Here is a 22,437-nt window from a genome sequence, read left to right as displayed (position 1 = left end):
GATTATTTATCAGGAAAATCAATGGAATGTAATTCTAATTATACTCTAAGATTCGAAAATATCCTAAAAATTGAATTATTTCTGAATTTTAGCATATTGTTTTTAAACCATAAAATTTAATTAGATAAACCATTCGTATAGTCGAAGAAAGATAGCAATATTGCATGAAAATTTGTTTAGGAAAATCCTGAAAATTAATATAGAAAAAAAAATCATGTTATGAAACAATTTAATAGTCTCTAAATAATAAGATTTGTATCTGATTAATCGTACATTAATAATTGTGTTGTTACTTAATATTATTTGCTAATATTTTGTTTCATCATTTCTCTCTTTTAATAAGAAATTAATAAAATAATAATATATTTAAAATATGAAAATCAATTTGTATTGCGAAATTAAAGCATTTTTGAAGATGATACAACTTTATTTTTTAAATATACAGTAACATTTTGCTTGATAATTTAAAAAATAACGAATTTTTTGTGACCTCACTGACCAATTTCAATCAGCTTTTGCCCCTTCTGTGGTCAATTTTCTCGTGTCTTCAGGCAAAACAAATGAAATTCTCTAGGCATGTCTTCAGGAATGTCTCACTGGTTAACTGATTCACACGTTCTGTATTCTATACGGATATAGAACGTGAATAATTTTATATACAGCATATATATGGAGGTCAGACAACACTATTATATACAGAATGTACAGTACTAGACTACACGTATATATACTTTTAAGTTTATTATTATGTATATATTTAATTAATTAATTATATGATTTTAGTATTTATCAAATTAAATTTGTATTTTCTAATGTTTTTAGAATGTAAATTACTTTTTATTGAACTAAATATAGATAAAGTTATGAAGAAATGTAACTCATTATACTACTGAAGGATCTACTTATTACATAATTAGAATTACTTATAATTTATCTCTTAAATTATTGATTAGTAGCCTAAAGTTTGATTTTATTGATGTTTAATCGTAAATTAAAGAAAGTTATAAGTATAGAGACGAAATGAATGTATACTGTTAAGAACTTATAATAATTTCAAGACGTTTTCTCTTGGAATAAGTGTTGTATTTAAGTTATTTACACGTTAAAAATACATTATAACAGAAAATTATCTTCTTAATATGAGACTAATCTAAAAATGTAAAGACCGACCTTCAAAGTAAGATGCAAATCGATTGAATTTTTAAAAAAGTTCCCGTCCCCGTAATGTTTGTTTCTCTGTCAAACATTGAATACGTTATGCAGAAAATACAGCTTTACAGGGTACGCTTTTCGTATAAATTATATATCTAAGCGTTTACAAAAGCGATATTAAAATCGATTTTTAATGTGAAAAATATAAAATTTATTTATTTGGTTTTATATTTTTTTACATAAATATTCTGTAGAAGTCAATATCTTTTAAAGTATATAATTACAATTACAAGCTTATTTTCATTTCCAAATCTAGTAAATTCAAAACAGAAAAATTTAAAAACCAAAATAAAACTTGTATTTTTATATTATTTACAATTATCAGTAAATTTAATACGTTTAATTACTTTATAAATATATATTTTATATCTAAAAACTACATTTTCGAAAATAAATTTTTCTTATTATTAGAATAAGATTAATTAATGTCACATACTACAGTAAAAAATAATTTAATAATTCTTCTTAATGTAGCATGTAGCTTTAATCCTTAGTGAAAAATTATAAATTTGAAAAGCAAACAATAGATTCTTTATTGTTTAAAGATGTAAAATTATAACTAACGATAAACTAAAACAAAATTACATCTGACATTTTATAAAAATGTCAAATATCAAACAATATTTTCTTTTATATATATATATAAATTTATTTTGAACAATAAGAAATATTTTATTGTCTTCTTACTACAATTTTTATTTATTTTCTGATTGTTTGAATCTTTTTTTAGAATTAACTTTTCTCATTTAATTAGATAAATCATTTGAAGATTAGTGTAAATAAGGCAGTTTTTAGAGATTTAATTCTTTAAAATTTGATCGTTTTAGATTATTTAATTAGAAAATTTGTTAAATTGTTCTATTTAACTACTAATGAATCTACAAAGAGATATAATGCTAAATTCAACTAGTCGAGCTTATTATCGAGATAAAATTATTAATAATAAATTCTATATTTAATCAAAAATAATATTTTCATCATAAAACAGGATGGAAAAAATAGAATTTTTCCTGTATAAGACCTTATTTTCTATGTGCTTAAAAAATATGCATGTTTCATAGTACAAAAATTCATATAAATTTTTAAATATTATTTTGAAAATATTTTATTATTATATAAAATGGTAAAAAAAATTGTAAAACATTCGCTCATAATTTATTACTTTATATTTTCCTCTGTGAATAATTAAGCTAAATAAAAAGTTATATAAAAAATAAAATTTTTATTAATATTTGAGCATATTTTTTACTACTTTTTAAGTGAAAATATTTGTAGATAAACGATGAAATTACAAAAATTCTTTATTTATAAAATTACATATAATGAAGAATTTTATACAATAAACTGACTTAATACATATTTAAAAAATTATATAGAAAACATTTTAAATTTCATCAATCGATCGATCTTCCTGACAATCAGAAAGTCAGTAGTCTACTTTGATTAAATTGACAAAATAATCGAGTAATCAATCATGTTTGAAGCTTCCAAAACTTATAAGAAAAAATATTTATTAGATAAATCTCTTATTATATTTATTTCTAGAATAAAAAAATATTAAGATTTATTAAGTTCATTTATTAATAATAAATACCAAATGTAAATGATTTAAAAATTATAATTATTAATATATTTTTATTGGAGTGAATTCATGTTATACTCAATTACTTTATTATTTAAGTTTTCTTTGTGAAATTATAAGAATTGCGTGTCTATAAAAATAAATTATAATTTAGATTTCTATAAGAAATTAAATTTATTGCAATTAAAAATGAATTTATCATCCAGATAATCACAGTCTACTTCAATAAAAGTTTATATTAGGTTTGTGAATGTGATGATCGATTGTATTGATCACAAATATAAAATAAGATAGGAGGAAAGTCTCAACATTTTCTTCAATGAAAATAATCTAAAAACATATTAGTTCTATAAAGAAAAAAATATTTTTCTTACTTTATTAGTAATTACTTCAATCAAAGTGTATAAATAAGCTAAGGAGAATTGTTAGAGAATAATTTTAAATCGTTATTATCTATTTTTTCATATTTATATTAATATTTTAACGTTACAGAATATAATTTTGTGTAGGACGAATTTACTTAAATGTCATAAATAAATTATAATTTGATGAATTATTAATGTGAAAATCAATCGAAATCATTATAAAATATATTAAAAAATGATAAAATAAATATATTATTTAGTTTAGATTTATTAAATTCACCAAATTAGTAGTTAAATATAATAATAATTATCTCATAGTAATAAAGTGTAATAATAAACATTCCATTTTCTCTTTACTTCAAGGGAAAACTGACATCTAAATTTATTACCAACAAATCTTTTTTAAATTTCCTGATAAATATAATGATATTAGGCTATAAAATATTTAATTATTCTTATATGACGCTTATGTTTTAGACTTTATAACAACATTAATACAATAAATATAGAATTTATTATTTAAAATTGAAATCTATAAATCAAATAAACTTCAGAAAATAATTTGAATTATTATTTAAATAATTGAATTTTATATCAATATAAAAATAGATTAAATTTCAAATATTATTTTAAAATTATTTTACATAAAATTTAATTTTATCATTTATTGGGACGTGTCGTGAGTTGCAGTTGCTGGTGCACTCTGCTACAGACTTTAGTGATATGAAAGAATCCTTTTTGCTAGAGCTTCTTAAATGTATTTAACCCTTCAAATACAATTCTTTAATTTATTTCTGGAGTGGAACCTAACGCTGGTCCCCATTGTCATGGTAAAAACACCCCAATGTCAGATTTTTAGGATAGAAAAATTATGTGATGACTTTTTATTACTTTGTATTTAAGTCCAGGTGGACTTATTGGAGGAACATGTTTATTAATTGAAGGATTTTACATAAATTCTTTTAAAGTCAACGTAAACTTTATAATGTTGCTTGTTTCACTGACTAACGAGTAAACTAATAATTGTAGCAATAGCCATATTCCATCAGACTGTTTATATATATTACAAGACGTTTATAAATCAGTGAAACTATGGAAACACACTATACCATACATTTTTCTGATGGAAGACTTTAATTCCCGTATTGCTGAAATGAACCAGTGTTGATATAACGGCTTGAATAACTTAATTCTAATTACTCGACTCTCAAAAGATGAAAATTCTAATAAATTAGGTTTAAATTAGAAAAATCTTACAACAGTTCAAAAGATGTACATATTAAATGGCCTTAGCAAAGCAGATGATCCAGCAGAATTTACGTTTATCACGCATGATGGAAAATCTATAATTGATTTTACTATTTTACCGAATTCCTATCGGATCTATCCGTGGATTTTAATATAACTTATGATACTTCAGACCCTTTTGTTGGCAAACTCTTGATGACACATAAAAAAATAATTAAAATAAATTTAACCTATTATCTCTCAATTATGTGGCTCAATTATGTGGCATTTTCTTATTCAACTTCATTGAATTCTCTTTGACTTTATACAATATTTAAAAAGGGGTATAAATCTAAATATTATCGAATTTTAGTCCAGCTTTCAGCTGTAAGAAAATGTTTTAGGGCAGTTTGAGTTAAAAAATTCAACAATGGCATAAAGAAATGGGTTTAGAATCTAAATTTCAATATGCATATGTAAGAAATAGAAGCAAAGAATGGACGATTTTTCTGTTGTTATTAATTTAACTTTATTTGATAAAAAAGCATAGAAAATTATCAACCATTTTCGTAAATATACAATACACGCACTACTTTTAGTTGAGAATCTGAGGGCTAAAGAATATGGAGATGAATTTTGTTGTTCTCATAATACAATATTAATATTATCCAGGGAAATGTCACATCTTCATTTATGTTATCACGAGGAATTCTTCAAAACAATCCGCTTTCTCCCTACTTATTTAATTTTTATCTAATTGGCTTTCACCAACTTTATAAAAATTCCATCGATGGTATCGAAATTTCTAACAGAACTTCTGTTTGCTAATAGAACATTACATTTTAGTTGCAGATGAACTTGCCATTAGCAAAAAATCTCTCTTCAAAAGAAAACAATCAACTTAATTTATATCTCAAATCATTGCATTTAACAATAAACCAATAAGAGGTTCGATTTTAGATACGATGCCATTTTGTGAAGTAAGCATCTTAATAAGCTCTATAAGTGCCTAATAACCAACGTTGTATTACGATTGTGTTTCTTATAAATATATCTAACTATACGATCAAAATATTTTAGATTACTATTGCTTCAAAGTGTTACAAAAACAACAAAAATATAAAATAAAAAACCGAATATCTTTTTAAAAAGACTGCAGAAAAAAGTGGACCCGATAGTAACCAAATTACTGTAACGTCATCAACTGCCATTGCATTTCAAAATAACCTAAAAGATGAAGGAAATAACAATTAATATACTTTAAAATATAACTGATGAAGTTTGGGAAATGGAACGTTTTCGGTTACTTCCCCATACATACATTACTTTAATACAGTAATTTTATAAATATATATCCTTAAATATGTATCCTAGTATTGTATTTTTCTTTATAACTTCCTCTTATATTTTATAATATATATATATATATTATGAAATATAATAAAGAAAAATACAATACTAGGATACATATAATAGGATAATTACATATTATATTAGGATAATTAATAGTAGTATATACAGTAGAGCGTCGAAAAGTGGAACCAATTGGGGACTGGGGTCGTTCCAAGTAGTGCTTTTTTCCAATTTCCGATTATGTACGAAAAAATATATTAACCTGTCCGATGTTCAAATTTTTCTCCGTTGCGTATCGCTTCCTGTTGAATTTTTCTCCGTTGCGTGTCGCTTCGTGTTGAATTTTCGTTGATTTTAAGCCTAACGAAAATTTTTATAATAATAATCGAGGCTATCGTATCGTTAAAAATTATTTCTTTATTTTGTACAAACAAAATAAATATATTGAAGAATATAAAAAACATGAAAATTATACTTTAGAAGTAAATTTAGTATCAAAAACGTTCGATTCAGTTAATTACCGACGTTCCACTTTTCGACGCTCTACTGTATATATATATATATATATATACTATTAATTATTTTATAAATTGAGAATTTGGATAATCTAAATCTCTTGTAAATAAAATTATATCCAAATAATTTATGTATTGCATATTTATAAAAGAACAATATAGTATGAGTGTAAAATAAAATAATAATAATAATTCTTTATTTAATTTAAAGCTTTATTATTTTTATTTTAAGAAATATTCTTTAAATTATTTATTATTTTATTCAAATATTTGAAAATAAAAAGATAAAATAATAAATTGAATTCTCCTCTGTTCTTCGGGAATGCTTTTTGAAGCATATTTAGATCATGTTTATCCTACATGAAACTGCTTTAAAAAACTTCAAAAAGTATAAAAAGAAGTTCAGAAAAATCTGTTTTTTGACTAGTTTTATTCTAACCTTAAATATATATAAACAAAATATAAATCAAATGTCTCAAGGAAGCATTAGTGTTTGGAATGTTAGGGTAAGAATTTGTATAGATTTCCCTTGGAGTTAAAGTTTTCCCAACTGAATACTTTATATCCTTCACTACGTACCTTAAAAAATTGTTTTGATGATTTAAATATTTTTTAAATTTAATTTGCAACTTGAATTGTGATAATAATTAATCCAAATTAGCTCTTACAATATTAAAATATAATGAAGTAATAGAATACATAATCTAAATTTTAAATTTTTACGATAGGAATTATTCTGAATTCGTGTAATTTTTTTATAATATCAGATAACAAACGTTGATATTTAAGGCATTAAAAGTATCTTTGATATTTGTCATTATAAATAGCACAAATAGAAATAAAGATTTCATAGAGTATGACATAAATAGAGAGGAGCCATCTTGCAACAAATATGGAGAGAAATTATAAAGGCATATCAGCCGGCACTCAATTCAATGTTATCGATGATAATGATGATCTTTGTTTTGTCAATGATAAATTATAAATTTCATATTGTCTATCCTACTAAATTCATATACAGGATGTTAAAGGAAATGACGTCACTATTTTTAATGGCTTATAATTCAAAAAGAATGATTTAAATCAAAAAATAGTACTAGAGTTTTCGACTGAAAATTAATCTCTCTACAATCTCTCCATTTTTACACATTTGTGAAATACCTGTGTATGTACACATTATTATCAAAATTAAATAATAAAATTTATAGTGACAAATTCTTAAAGAACAATTATCAAATGAAGTAGGCAATATATTTTACAACTATGCAATGTAATTATTAAAAAAAAAATGAAATGGTTAATATTTTTAAAAGCAATGTTTCACTAGATGTAGTATCATTTGGAAGTTGTCCAATGGATATTTTGGCGTTAAAGCTGTGAAAATTTCTATTAGTTTAATAAAAGATAAGACTTAATCGATTAAATCCGGATATCAGAGAAGAATGAAGTCTCCAGATTCAATTTTTTCTCTTATTCTTTTATAGCAAAAAATAGAACACTAGAAAAAAATTTTTTTTCTAGAGGCTCGTCCTACATTTGACGGAATCATAACTGTATTTTCCACATTCTTAAGGAAAAGTTATCTTACGAAGAATGTATATTTATTATATTTTATTCCCGTTAATTTAAATAAAAGCTAATAATTAAACTAAATACATTTAAAATTATTCATTAATTTAATTAATTAATTAATTATTCTTAAGAGGTTTATCTGTAACACCCTGTATACAAATACGTAAAGTGAACCAGTCCCATAAGTTTGAAATGACTAAAATTTGGAGGATAGGACTAATTATGACCAAACAAGATGTAAGGGTAAACTACACATGTCCAAAAGTTAGTGAGTTTATGTATCGGAGACCCCAAATTATGGTATTCTATGGGGGCTTTCTCACCAAAGTCCATTGGTACTCAAGCTCAAAACGGTGCCGTAGTAAAGTTACCATAAACATGTAAACTAGGAAAGGCAGGAAAACAAGCATGTAAACAGGCGCAACTGTCGTTAACACGCGTGTTTACAGCTGTGTTTAAAAGTGATATACTGACCAGAACACGTGAGAATGGCTGCAATCAGTTATAATGGTAGATGACAGCGGTAAGTACTGTACATGCTTGCATTATTAACATCTGAATCCATGGCAATCAGTTCTGTCCTTGCGAAAACACAATAAAAAGAAAACTCCAACAAGGAATAATTGACAACTTTATTACAATTACTTGCAAATAACGATTACAATTAGTTCATCCAACGTGATAGACGTTCAAAGTAATGTTTACACTCCTAAATACACCATGTGATGAGGCTTCAGATATATGCTTGCACATATAGTGATTCCTGGAGGGGGGTGATTTGGGCACATATCTGCCACAGTGCAAAGCTGTAAAAACGCATGCTAACAATAGTTGCGCTTGTTTATACGTGCTGGTCTACCTACTTTCCTCACTTACACGTTTATGTTAACTTTACTAGACAACGACATGAATTATCAAAAATTATATCAGAGTAAATGTTGTTTACATCTTAACTTACCCTCCAATACAACAATTTTAACCCCACTTATACGGATTTTGTCGAAAAATCCATAGGATTGCATAATCTAGAGATTTCTGAGACATACACCCATCATGTTTTGGACATGTGTTTAGTCATTTTAAATTTATGGGACTGGTTCACTTTATTTGTAACACCCCGTATAATATCATAAATTTTAATAAATTTGTTATTTTACAAAATGAATTTTAGTTGTTATACTAAATTAGAAATTTAGATATTGCTTCTTATTATAAATTTGACAGTTTCTTAGAGATTAATTATTAAATTTATCTAAAAATAAAGCGTTGTAATCAGTCATTTATTAATCACCTAACGAGCAAGTGATAAGGATGATATACTCAATGTTGTGTAAACTTTTCGATGTTTCCTCAAGAATAAACGGCTATTTTCTTCATATATTGAACTCAATTCATTCTTTTTTCTAATGAGAGATTGCTGAATTCTCATTCTAATGAGGATTCAGTAACATGTAGGCACTACTTGCAATTAATTTTAGACATGCTTAATTGTAATATTTCTACTCCAATTAAAAACATGCACTGCATTTCTTTGAATTAGCATTACTTTTCTTCTACATACTGTATTCTAGCTTTATTCTTTATTAAATAAGATGTCTTTTCGATATAATTTAGTGTTACTCCATGAGTAATTACATATAACTATCGTCACGATGCTTTTAGACATAATTTCATAAGAAACGAAGCTAAGCAAGGCTACATCACATTAATCTTATCAATTAATTCGTTTATCAAAACTTTTCTTGTTTCAGAGACTGTCTTCCCTCAGACACTGTTCCTGAACAATTTGTAACTTATATATATTTTTCCCTCACCATAGTTGATGCTACTTTCCTGAAGCACTTCAATTATTAACATTAATAATACTTTATGGCAGCGAATCTCAACCTTTTTTCACCTCGTACCACCTGAGTATTCTGTGTGTAGACTTGTAGCACTAAAGGATCCTTCTTGAGTACCCTGTTGGTACGTGTACCACAGGTTGAGAACTGCTTTATGGTATAATAAATGTTAAGGCTACCCTCATTCATTTTCCGTATTAACTTTATTGATTATTTGGTACTGATCGATCATTTTAACTGTTGAATAAGGTAAACACTATTGAATCATTATTGATTTTGCTGCTGATCTAATTTACCTTTTCTTTTTGCAATTCCTTACTTTCACCTTTAGTTAGTTGATAAACAAAAAACTTCAGCAAAGGGAAAATTTAAATATATGTATTTCTATATAAAATATTTCAAACTAAGTGTTTAGTAAGACCATTTACTACTAAAATAGAATTAAAAAATACTAAAAATTAGCATAAAATGGCAGAGAAACGTGCTGTTTCATAAAAAAATTCGTATAAACGAAAACTGTATTACAGCAAAATCTGTTCAAAAAAGAACCTTAATAAAACGAAAACCTGCCTAAACGGGAAGAATTCTTCAGTGAGTTTCTGTTGGTTTTTTCTTTTTCTTTTTAATTTGTTCAAAATGGAAACCTGTCAAACAGGAAAAAATATTCGGTATCGTGCGAGTCCCATTTACACAGGCTTTACTATATATATGTTACCGGCAAAATTCGATTTTCCGATTTTACGCCAAACTAGTTTGGCCTAGGCAAAACTAGTTTGGCGTAAGCCTGTCAAGCCAAACTAGTTTAGAATTATTATTCAAGTATATTAATGGTTAAAATTAAATTAAAAGGCAATCAATTAAATGAACATAATTTATTCAAACATAGTCTACTTAATTATAAAAAACGGTGTTAATGTTACCCTAGGTATCGAAGGTAGCGGCTCGTCTCCGATTCCAGCAATCAGAAGACAGGGAACAGTGGGGACGCACATTCTAACCTAACCTAACCTATTCTGGTTAGGTTAGAATGTGCGTCCCCACTGCTTAAATATACAAAATAATATAAAATTATATTTTATATTATTTTGTATATTTAAAGTTGTATTATTAAATTACAAATCCAATACTTTGCTAATAACTCTAGTGAATAAAAAAAAATGTAAATTAAGTTAAATTATCAAAATATTTAAACAGACAAACAAACGAACGTACTGTACAATATATTAATAAAAGATATACATTTTAAAACCCATCTCATACACGTTCCGATAAATTCATAAAGAACAGACAAACATACGGAAAAACGTAATAATACATCCTTTTTCAATTCATCTTACATGAGTTGAGATATATTCATTTAAACAGATAGATAAATAGAAAAACTAATAGCATATCTGTTTTAGACCATATATTAAAATTCACTTGAATTCAATCTAATATATATATTAATACTTTCTTGACAAGCTGTCTTTATTTGACTAAGTTATCTCTTTTACTTTTCCCTATCTCATATATATATATATATATAGGGAGAGAGAAAGAGAGGGAAGAGCAAAGAGAAGGAGAAGAGTGAGAGAGAGATAGAAAAGGAGAGAGAGGGAAAGAGATAAAGAGGAAAGGGAGAGAGGGAATAAGAGGGAGAGGCAGGGAGAGGGAGAAGAATATGAGAGGGAGGGAGGGAGATAGGTTAGATAAATCGCAATTATATTATACCCACAAAAAATAGCCAGAGACTGTCAATTACCAAAGTAAGCCATGTTTTTAATCACTGAAATAAAAAGGGGCATTGAAATTCTCAAGAATTTTCTAAATTGTGTTTTCATTAAAATTGTTGAAAGTATATTCAAATAAAACTTTAGTTAAATTAAAGAAATAAATTACTAAATATTTACCAAAAAATTTGACTCGAAACAAAATGGTTTTTGTACTATTAAGGTTTAAAAAAACTAAAAGAGAATAAAAGAATTGTTTGTGCTATTGTTTAAGAAAGTTAAAAGGTTATTTTTAACAAGGCGCACAGTCAATACAAAATCTTTCTTTTCCTTCCTTTTCACATTATTTTCTTCAAAGAAAACTTCGGATTTTTCTTTTTAAAAATAATTTTTTTTTAAAAATATGTGTATAAAACAATTAATAAAGTATTTACTTTATTTGTAAATTTTATACTTATATTTAATAAATAAATTAAAAAATACATTAAATGAATTTAATTTTGTTTATTTTATTATTTAAAATTATTTATTTATATTTACTATTATGAAATTTCAGAGAAAACAATAATAATTAAGGAAATTAACTAAAGCACCGAATTTTAAAATTTTATATATTATTCGTATAAATAAATAACTTTAATTTTTCTAAATAAAATTTTTATTTTCAAATTTATATAAAATATTTAAGTAATAATATTATAAATATAATCTAATATTAAATTTTTATAATATAATGAATAATGTAAACTGACAGACGGAACAAAGTATTAAAATTTAATTTCTCAAAAAAAGAAAAATTAATATAAATAAAAAGTTTTGATTTTTAATAATTTTTATACAGTAGAGCGTCGATAAGTGGAACCAATTGGGGACTGGGGTCCTTCCAGTTAATGATTTGTTCCAGTTTCCGACTTTGTACGAAAAAATACATTAACCTGTCCGATGTTCAAATTTTTCTCCGTTGCGTATCGCTTCCTGTTGAATTTTTCTCCGTTGCGTGTCGCTTCGTGTTGAATTTTCGTCGATTTTAAGCCTAACGAAAATTTTTATAATAATCATCGAGGCTATCGTATCGTTAAAAATTATTTCTGCATTTTGTACAAACAAAATAAATATATTAAAGAATATAAAAACATGAAAATTATACTTTAGAAGTAAATTTAGTATCAAAAACATTCGATTCAGCACGACACAGTCCGACTGAAAATCGTTCCACTTTCCGGCCATTCCACTTATCGACGCTCTACTGTATTTTAATCTAAGGAAATTATAGAAGTGTTTTATTATAAGAAATATCATTGATATGAGATATAATGATTAGAGAAATATGTTATACAGTAAAAAACTCCATTTAACGAATTAGTTCGTAAAATCGAGGCTTTTTTTTATTATATTTTGTTTTCCTAACATCGCAACATTTCTCATAATACAAGAGTTCCAGAACTGATTTCAAGAACTTTAAACTTAATTCTGGAACTCAAGAATGTGGAGATGAGTTTACCTCAATTTCTCAAGTTTTTCCTCAATTTCTCTGACGTCTTTCCTCGCAATTAATTCTAGAATTTAAGAAACTGAAGAGTTTTCCCTAAGATCAAATCTAGATCTAAATAAGTTCTTGAGAGTTTGTATCACTATTAAAAGTTTATGAGTGTACTTTGATGCTAGATTTATGTTCCTAGTATCAATCACATTGTTATAGAGTGTGTTGGTAATATATTTTTCTTAATGTCATTACAATTGCTCCTATTTTGATTCAATTGGTTTATTTCTTGCTGATACTTTATCTAATTTTTGAATAAAATTTAATCATTTACTTGATTTTCAATCGTTAAACTTGCACGGAAATATCAATAATTTAATTTATTTTTTAAATAAGAATCGAAATTTTAAAAGAAAAATCATTTTTGTTGAATTATCTTCATAAATAAAATCTCTTTGAGTTACAAGTTTAGATTTTTATTAAATAAGAAATAATTAAATTTAATGTAAAAAATTTCAAATATGATCTTTATGAAAAAGTGCAATCTAGTTGTAGTGATACAAAAATTATATTTTAAATTATAATTGTATCGGATATCGTTAATTAAAAATTAATGTTTTTGTCAGAAATTTCCTTACCATAATGCTATAGAATTATCAAATTTATAAATATAATCATACAGCATAAAATTAAGCAGGAAACAAACTTTTCTACCATTAGTATCTGAGAAAAGGATGGTGAATTCAGGAGATAAATGGCAAAAATAAAGGTTAAACATCACACTTTAATCAGAAGAATTTTAAATATATGTATATTTATATACAAAAGCATTATTAGCATTAATAAAATATATATTTCCTAATGAGAACTATTACTGAAAACTATCTAAGAATGCTTTAAGTTCTCTAGTATTGTGCAGTCTGCAGCACACTGTAATTGTGAGCAATATATTTTACTATAGTTTGTGACATTTAGAAATGTTATTGATATATTAGAACTATAATTGCTCTGTCATTATTAAATTTAATAAAGTGGCGATGCTGTCACGAAAGATAATGTTCTTCAGAAAACGTCAAGATTAAAGGGTACAGAAAATAGATAATTTTTATTGTAATGCTTCTTAATGTAGTAAAGAATATCCAAAACACATATCTGATACGTGTGATATGTTTAAAAAACGTATAATGCAACAGAGAAAACATCATTGTGCATCAATATTGTCGCATTCACGCTTTCATACTCAAGAGTTTAAATCAAATAGAGATTCATAATATTCTGCATTGTAGAATATGGATCAAATTGATTGGGAGGATCTCTCCAAAAGTATAAAGATCAATAACAGAATATACAAGCTCTGAAAACAGTTTAGCCTATGGAAATTTCAGTAAAATACAAGAATTTTTATCCTCCAAATTTGCCTCTAGCTTCTTCATTAAGAGAAAATTCATCTCTTTTGTTAGGTGATTTAAATTTATAATATATAAGATCTACTGTATTTCTTTAAACATTTTCATTACTTCACATAAGATTTAATATCATATGCAATAAGCCAAATTTCTATTATTTGCATGAAACTAGTGCATAGAAATTGTCCGGATAAATATAGCTGATGCCTGAAATTTAGTAATAGCATCATTAACAGATCGATTACAAGTGAAATTATATTAAATACATCGGATATTATTAGTCTAAATGAACATCAAATTATGAATTAATTAGGATTCAATATAATGAACTGCATGTTTTATGCAAAAATAGTTAATTATTTATGCATAATTCATTTGAAAGATTTTAAAATGCGAATTTTGATTGAGATTTTTTGTAATTTTTTAATAAAATATTTATAATTCTTTAATTTTATTTCAAATGTTTTTCTTCTTAACGGATAATCGTATACAATTTTTAATGTTAAAAACTAAGAATATGTTAGAATTAATTATTATTTTTATAGAATTTATAACAATTCTGTATAATTAAATACAAGATAGCCATTAATCAATCGAAATATCTCTCTGTTAATTGTATATTCAATATACATTGTTTGATTACTACACAACTCAGCATACAACTATGTCTCGTACAGGTATGTTAATGATTACAGTTATGCTCCCATTGAACAACAGGTAATGCCATCAGAGTGCTTTAAAATAGCTATTTTAGTATACTATACAAAGGCCCATAGATACTCGTGTTTGTAATTTTCAGTATACCTGTTCCTTGGAGGTCTTCGAAGGCCAGGTAGGCCTATACTTGAAGTCAAAGACATTACGCACCATCGCAAACGACTTAGCCTATCGTCTTTAGTGATAGGTTCGTGTTACAGTATTGCAATGCAGAATTGAAGTTTTCACCAGTAATGAAGGATCACAGGTGAGCACTTCAATTTCGCATTTACTGTTAAGTGGCACACTGTTCCCATTGCGGGCGTAGTGGTCTGAGCAGCCATTTCGTATGAATTTGTAATTAAAAACATTTGCAAATGTCTATTAGTTAGAAAAATGTTATCCAGATTTAAATATCAGTAATTTCATTAGTTAATAATTATATTCATGATTAATAAGAACATATAACATATTGTAATATAAATTATACGAAACAAATTACTAATTAATGTTCTGTTAGTTGTACTTATTAATTATAATTGTCATAGATTGATGACATTTATTTGATTGTAAATTTACGTTAATAAATATTTGAAATTCTCTACAAATATAATTATTTTATATAATTAAACTTTTATTATCTTTCATATTCATTTATCTTTCGTCAATAAGTAATGATAACTGACAAATGAAATAAATTATTTATTTCTTAGATATATTCCTATTGTAGTTTCTATCATATTTTTATAAATAGTTTATTAACTTTATTCGCTATTATAAATATAAAATATATTTGCAAATTTAGTTTATATGTTATATTCGTGATAAAAATAAATGTCAGTGAACAGAATGTGCGAGAATAACTAAAATAATTGAATGAGTTAGCGTTATTTATTCAATTATTTTGTTTATAATCATACATATTGGAACGTTTTGAATCATGTATATGAAAATAAATTAAGGTGTAAATGATAAACTTATTTAAATACGAAAAGTAATATTTAAAAAATTAATTATTTCTCTTTCTCTCTCTCTCACCTTCTCTTTCATTCTCTCCTCTTCTCTGTCTCTCTTCTTCGTTCTTGTTTGATCCGAACCCTAATATTATTTAATTAAAGATGTTTTAAAACAACTTACATACATAAAATTTTTGGAATATTACAAAAAGTCGGGTTCAGATTCTAATTAATTTATTAGGGTCTTATTCTATTTCGTCACAATACGCACGTGATCACAATTACAGTTAAGTAACGATACAGAGTAATTAAGTTTTATCCGCTGAATAATTGATAAATATGAATTCTTAAGTATAATTTATTTATCGAGTTTATAACGAAAAACATTTAAAAAATTTCAATAATTGAATTATTTTTTACAGTTCTGCGCTCATTATGAAACATCCAACAAACAATTATACCCAACATTTGCAAGGACGAGACCACCCGATACACAAATTTCAAAGTCAGTTGCTTCTGTACTTCGAGCATTTCGATGGAAAAAGATTGCATTATTATATTCCAGTACATCAGACCATGATTTTGCTAAAGTAGCAAAGACAATCCGACAAACTTTGCAATCACAAGGAATTGAAATACGATACATCGACACGTGGAAAGAGACTTATCTTCACGGTTACGGAGATAATCCATTCGATAATCTGGTTAAGAATTCTTATCAAATGACTCGAAGTAAGTAAAAAATCTTTTCTTTTGCTCCAATAATTGATACCCTTATAATATAGCATAGGTTTAATATGAATAAAAAGTACCCACCAATGGCCGAGTGGAAAAAACCGTACTGACAGTTGGTCGTAGGTTCGCCCTCACTAACGCATTATGTTGGAGTTTTTCGAGTTCACTTCTAAAAATGGGCAAATTTTCCCATAAAAGACCGCTCCCCTAGTAAAATTGCCCATGTTTAGCGTTACCATATTTCATCTAACCATTGTGAATAAAAGTTCATTATAAATTAATGATACAACAAATACTGGGAAAAGGTCTTCCCATTTTTAGCTACACTTCATCCCTTCCATAGAAAAATCATATTATCTAACGTACTAAATTCTAATTAACACTGCTTATAGATTATAAGACAATTAACAAGAATGGTTTAAAAAAGGGAGACATAGGCCTTGAGTATGATGAAGACTAATTTTACTCTGGAAATATTGTCCTCACCTGTTAAATTGCAAGTATTTTCTTCCCTTTTTAAATCAAATCTATTAATTTATTTTTACAGTTTATGTGGGGTTGCGGCACGTGATATTACAAGTTCATATAATTTATGAAAGATATAGCTCAAAAGTTTAGCTAAAAAGGGGAAGATCTTCAATTTGTGTCATATGATTTATTTGTAATGCATTACAGCAAAATATATTAAAAATAAATGATAAAACTACACTTATCTCACTATGTTATGTTAAAATAGTAACCATTGAATTAATTTATATCCTTTTCTTTCATCTGAGTTGAAGAAAATCTTGTTAATTCTAAAAAGCATTTGTATAAAGTAATTTTCTCTTTCCTTTATCTATAATAGAATCATCTAGTAGTTTATCTAAAATTGAAAGGAAATTAAGCAACAATCCCCTAAAAATGCAATTATTCTTAAGTATTCCCGTTAGATTATGCAGATATTAATGAAGGAGAGTTTAATTCTCCAAAGAAATAAATGAATTTAATAAAAGATAAAAAAGAAACTGTTGATTGATTTTTTAAAATAAAAATATTCAAGATGAAATTCCAGTATCTTCCAGATTTGTAGTTTCTTATATCTAATAAATAAATACAATTTTTTAATTAAACGAGAAATAATTATTGCGACGTCGTCACAATACCAAGCTGCAATTTTTTATCATGTTTTAAATTTAAAATATATGCTTTAGATCTCAAATTAGTAGTCACTTGCCCCTGTACATCATACTTTTCCTGATAACAACAGTCATGCCAGCATCTATCTAACACCGTTCTCGAGATTAAGGAAAGACGGACAGACGGACAAAATAGAAATTTATAGGTCTACAAATATATATATATTTTTCATTTTTTAAATAATTTTATTTTATTAATTTCGAAAGTATTTAATTACTTTTATAACATTAAATATTATTATTTTACTATAATTATTCTATTTCATATTATATTATACAAATAATTTGCAATAAATTAATTAAGAATTTAAAAAAAATTTTTTTATTTATATCTGTTATAAAATATTCTTAATTTTTATTCATGTAATTTAATAATATTTTTATCTTTTACAACCAGATTTTATGTATGTGTAAACTACATACACTATAGAACTACAATTGCAGTTATTATAACATATAACTGTAAAACAATTGCTTTAATTAATTTAGAAAATTAATTAATTATATTCACAACGTAATTAATTAACTTAGTGAATTATATATTATAACAACTTTTACTAATTTATATCCTCTGTCTTAAATAACAGTAGAAATTTTAAGTGTTTCGTGGAGTTTTTCTCTCATCTTTGTATTTATTTTATGAATTTAAAAATAAAAATTAAGCAGTATAAAGTAATATTTTGGAAGTATTTTTGTGGTCATTTTTAGCTTAAATTTGTTGAAAAAATTAATTAAAATTTGTAGAGGACTTTCTTTTGTTAGAATCCTTTGTAATTCACATTGGACTAGATACAACTTCATATTGATTAATTAATTAGAAAATACACACAAATTCGTTTGAAAAATTGTTTTTTTTTATTTATTAACAAAATTAGATTTGGAATGTGAATTTGATAAACATTTCTCGCCTTTACTTAATTATGATATTAATTTTTTAAAATAATATTTTGTAATGAGAACTGTGATGTGAATTTCGTGAACTTTGTTATTAATATAATTTAATTATGAATAGCAAAGTTTATGTTTTAATATTAATAAGAAAAATTATCAAAAAATTTAAATTTATTGCTAAATAAAAACAGAAAAATAATATTGTTGACGTGTAAGAAAAGATAAAATCAACAATAATGTTTTTTGCGGATAATTTAAATAATGTGATAAAAATTAAATTATGTGATAAAATTTAATTTAGGATTATCAATTTCTCACTCATAGAAGCAATACTTTATCGTTTGTTTTTCTTCGATAGTAACGTCTTAGAAATGAGATGAATTTTTTGTTTGCTTTATCGATCATTCTAAAATCTTTTGTTTAAGTAAATCATATCTCTGTTCAAAACTTCGATAATTTTCTATTCTATTTTTTAATATTACATTACTCCTCTTCAGTTTTCTCTTATTCTATCTTCACCTTTCATTAGTCCTACTTTGAAAATACGTACTATATGATAATCTTTTACTCTTCTTTCCTATAATATTTTTTTTTCTTTTACCTCCTTTTCTCTTCTTCTTCTATTTCTTCCTACTTTTCTCCTCTCTCTTCCTTTTTCTCATCTTCTTTCTTCTTCTTCCACTTTTCTCTTTTTCTCCGTCTTTTTTTCTTATTTTCTTTGTCTTCTTCCTTTTTTTCTTATGTTTTCTCTTCTTGTTTTCATTTCTTCTTCCATTGATACACTATATTAACTGTATACCTGTTTATATTTTGTATATAAATTCTTTTAAAAATTTCTCTAATAAATTAGTTTTTTCATTCATTTATACAGAGCTGTATTAGCCCTCCTCGAATAATATTGTTTAGTACATCTGTATTATTCATTACAAATATAACATTATTCTCTTTTAATGATAATTAATTATCTCTTCATTTCAATAACTTCTTTCATATTTACAACAGATAGCTTAATAAACAAACGCTTAATTTCATTAATATCCATTAAAGGAGGATAATATTTTATAATTGTAGAGAGATATTTAATAGACGTATAAATTCCCACTGTCAACTGTCTGTCTGTCCTTCTTTATTTCAAAAATTTCCCCTGAACGGAGTTACATGGGTGACTAGCATGACTCTGTTATTATCAGGAAAAGAATGATGTATAGGGACAAGACACTACTAATTTGAGTTCAAAAGAATATATTTTAAATTAAATAAATTAAAAATTTCAGTCTGCCATTGTGACGATGTCACAATAAAGTTTGTTCGTTTTTTGATAAATTACTAATGGAGACATGATTTTTTATTTTTAGTTATGGATTGAGTTAGTCATTTATAAATGCTTTGTGGTAAATTATGAAGCCTGTAATTTGTAGAAAAAGCAATGTAATACTAGTTTTTGTAATAAAATCAATCAAAATATTTGTCGTGTCTCCATTAAGTAAGTGATTTAAATATAATTCGTTATATTTCTATATAGTCAACTCCTGATTTAGCAAGGTAATTAGGATTCTCTGACCAGGATATTTCGAATTCCACGGTAAATTTAGCAAGGTAATTAGGATTCTCTGACCAGGATATTTCGAATTCCACGGTAAATCCGCAGCCCGATATATCGAGAATTGAAACTCACGTATCACTTATTGAATATCCATTTATTTAATAGTCTGTTGAGGGTTTGTATACCGAAACATGTAATAAAGTTTGAATAAATGTTCCTGATTGGGGACTGCAAATTTACCAACTTTTTTCAGTATTTCCGGTTTTTTCCCAGTTAATTACCGGAAATTATTAATTTTGTCTACAAAATTAAGGCACTAAATGGCATTATGACTAAAGACACGAATTGTTGAACATTCCATCAAAGTGGTGTAATACGACTCATAAAAACACCTGTAAATTACTGTAGTTAAGCACATTAAAACATGTCTAAAACGGAACCTGTGTAAACAGGAATCGCACGATTCCGTTTTGTATAGATTTCACTGTATTAGTTTTAGTGCTTACTATTATAAAATCAAACTAAATGACTCTTCCCATTGAGTTAAGATTTATATCATGCAAAAATTATTAAATTCATATCTGGGGACGAGAATTATTATTTATACAGTAGAGCATCGATTATTCGACTCAATTGGGGACTGGGGTTGGTCGGATAACTGAAAAGTCGGATAACCGAAAAGTATGAAAAAATACATTATTAGTATAGTGTATTAGGCCTGGTTTAAACACTCCCTTTCATGGTCGAGCTAGTGCTGCCAGCTAAAACATGCAAAAATTTAAGAAAAATAATATTAAAGTAGCCAAGACATAACCAAATATTGTAGCGTCACATCACTAGCGGACATTTGAATTTGCCGACTAGAACGCGGTCGGTTAACCGATAAGTCGGTTAATCGGGGTCAGATAATCGATGCTCTACTGTATTTTCAACTTGTTTAATCTTAGTATCATTCCTTTGATATTATAATAAATTCGAATCGTTTTACGTTATTTCCTTTTTATTTAAAAGCTCATTTATATGTAAACGTTCCAAGAGTTCGTGTTTCAACTAGTTGGAAATTCACGAAAGAAGTAACCGCGACCTAGATTATGAGAATCAATACCTAATTTTTTTTAAGTCTAAAAAAATATTATAATTTTCTTTTTTTTTGGATTTATAATTTGTGTTATTTAAATTATAACCATCTAGTTGTAATTTAAATATTTTATTAACTTCTACATAAAAAACTATACCCGCTTTACGACCTAATTGGTCGTAAAACAGAATTCTAGGGGTAAAACTGCGTAAACCGGAATCGCATGGTACCGGGAAGTTTCTGCTTTAAACAGGTTTCCTTTTTAACATAGAAAATCCTTCCGTTCTAAAAAATTTTTCCCGTTTTAGATAGGTTTCAGGTTCAACATTTAGGGGTACTTAATTACATTTGTTCCCTTTACATCCACACGTTTCTTTTATTATAACTAACAGTGTATAAAGACCATATGGCCGAGGTGGAAAAGGCATTAGCCTGCCATTTTAAGAGATCCTAATTTGAGTCCGAGTCAAGAATTTCGGGAATTTCTCAAGATGTGATCTGTTTTGTACGTGTCAAGTCTTGTCCCTTACTTAATCCACCGTTTTGTCATTGAATTGGTTGATGGTTTATGGCCATGCAACACGGGAAAAAAACCGTTATGAAGTCTAACGATGTGGCACTGCAAGAAGGACTTTCTATAAGAAACTGGCAGTAAAGTTCACAAAAACGTCCGATGTGTTCACTATTGGCGACCGACCCGGTGCGCCAATAACATCCGATGAAGTTCTGTGTGTCCTGTTGGGAAACACCGTTGCAGGTCCGTCGGGAAGACACCTTGCGAATATTCCGTTGCTTGAAGGCTCCGCTCGGGTCCAAACGATCTTCGAAACTTCTCTCGCCAACCGTCCGGATGGCGTAACGTGGGCGAACCTCTCGAATCACGTAACAAGACGAACTGACCTCCACCACCTGCGTCCCTCTCTCCTTTTTCTTTCCCACACCCGAGCGTCCACTCCCCTCTTCCCGCCTCGACCTTGTTCGTACACACATGTCGGCCACGTGTCGGATGACCACCCGGTGTTTTCCCGTTCACATGTGGTCAGTCCCTCCCTCCACCGTCTTCTTGGAACGATGATCGTTATCAGCGCAAAAAGG

General features: G+C 26.7%; 1 protein-coding gene across 1 annotated transcript in view; it reads left to right on the top strand.

The window, feature by feature from the left end:
• Positions 1-22,437, top strand: part of LOC136968636 (guanylate cyclase 32E) — a 173,630-nt gene that overhangs the window by 23,530 nt on the left and 127,663 nt on the right. Inside the window, exon 2 of the mRNA XM_067262638.1 lies at positions 16,340-16,649. Coding sequence (XP_067118739.1) covers positions 16,340-16,649 — 310 coding nt within the window. The remainder of the gene's footprint in view (positions 1-16,339; positions 16,650-22,437) is intronic.

Source organism: Centruroides vittatus, unplaced genomic scaffold (assembly GCF_030686945.1).
Source record: "Centruroides vittatus isolate TY-2023 unplaced genomic scaffold, ASM3068694v2 contig_150, whole genome shotgun sequence".
In the NCBI taxonomy this organism is placed as follows: domain Eukaryota; kingdom Metazoa; phylum Arthropoda; class Arachnida; order Scorpiones; family Buthidae; genus Centruroides; species Centruroides vittatus.
This window is presented reverse-complemented; position numbering and strand designations above follow the sequence as displayed.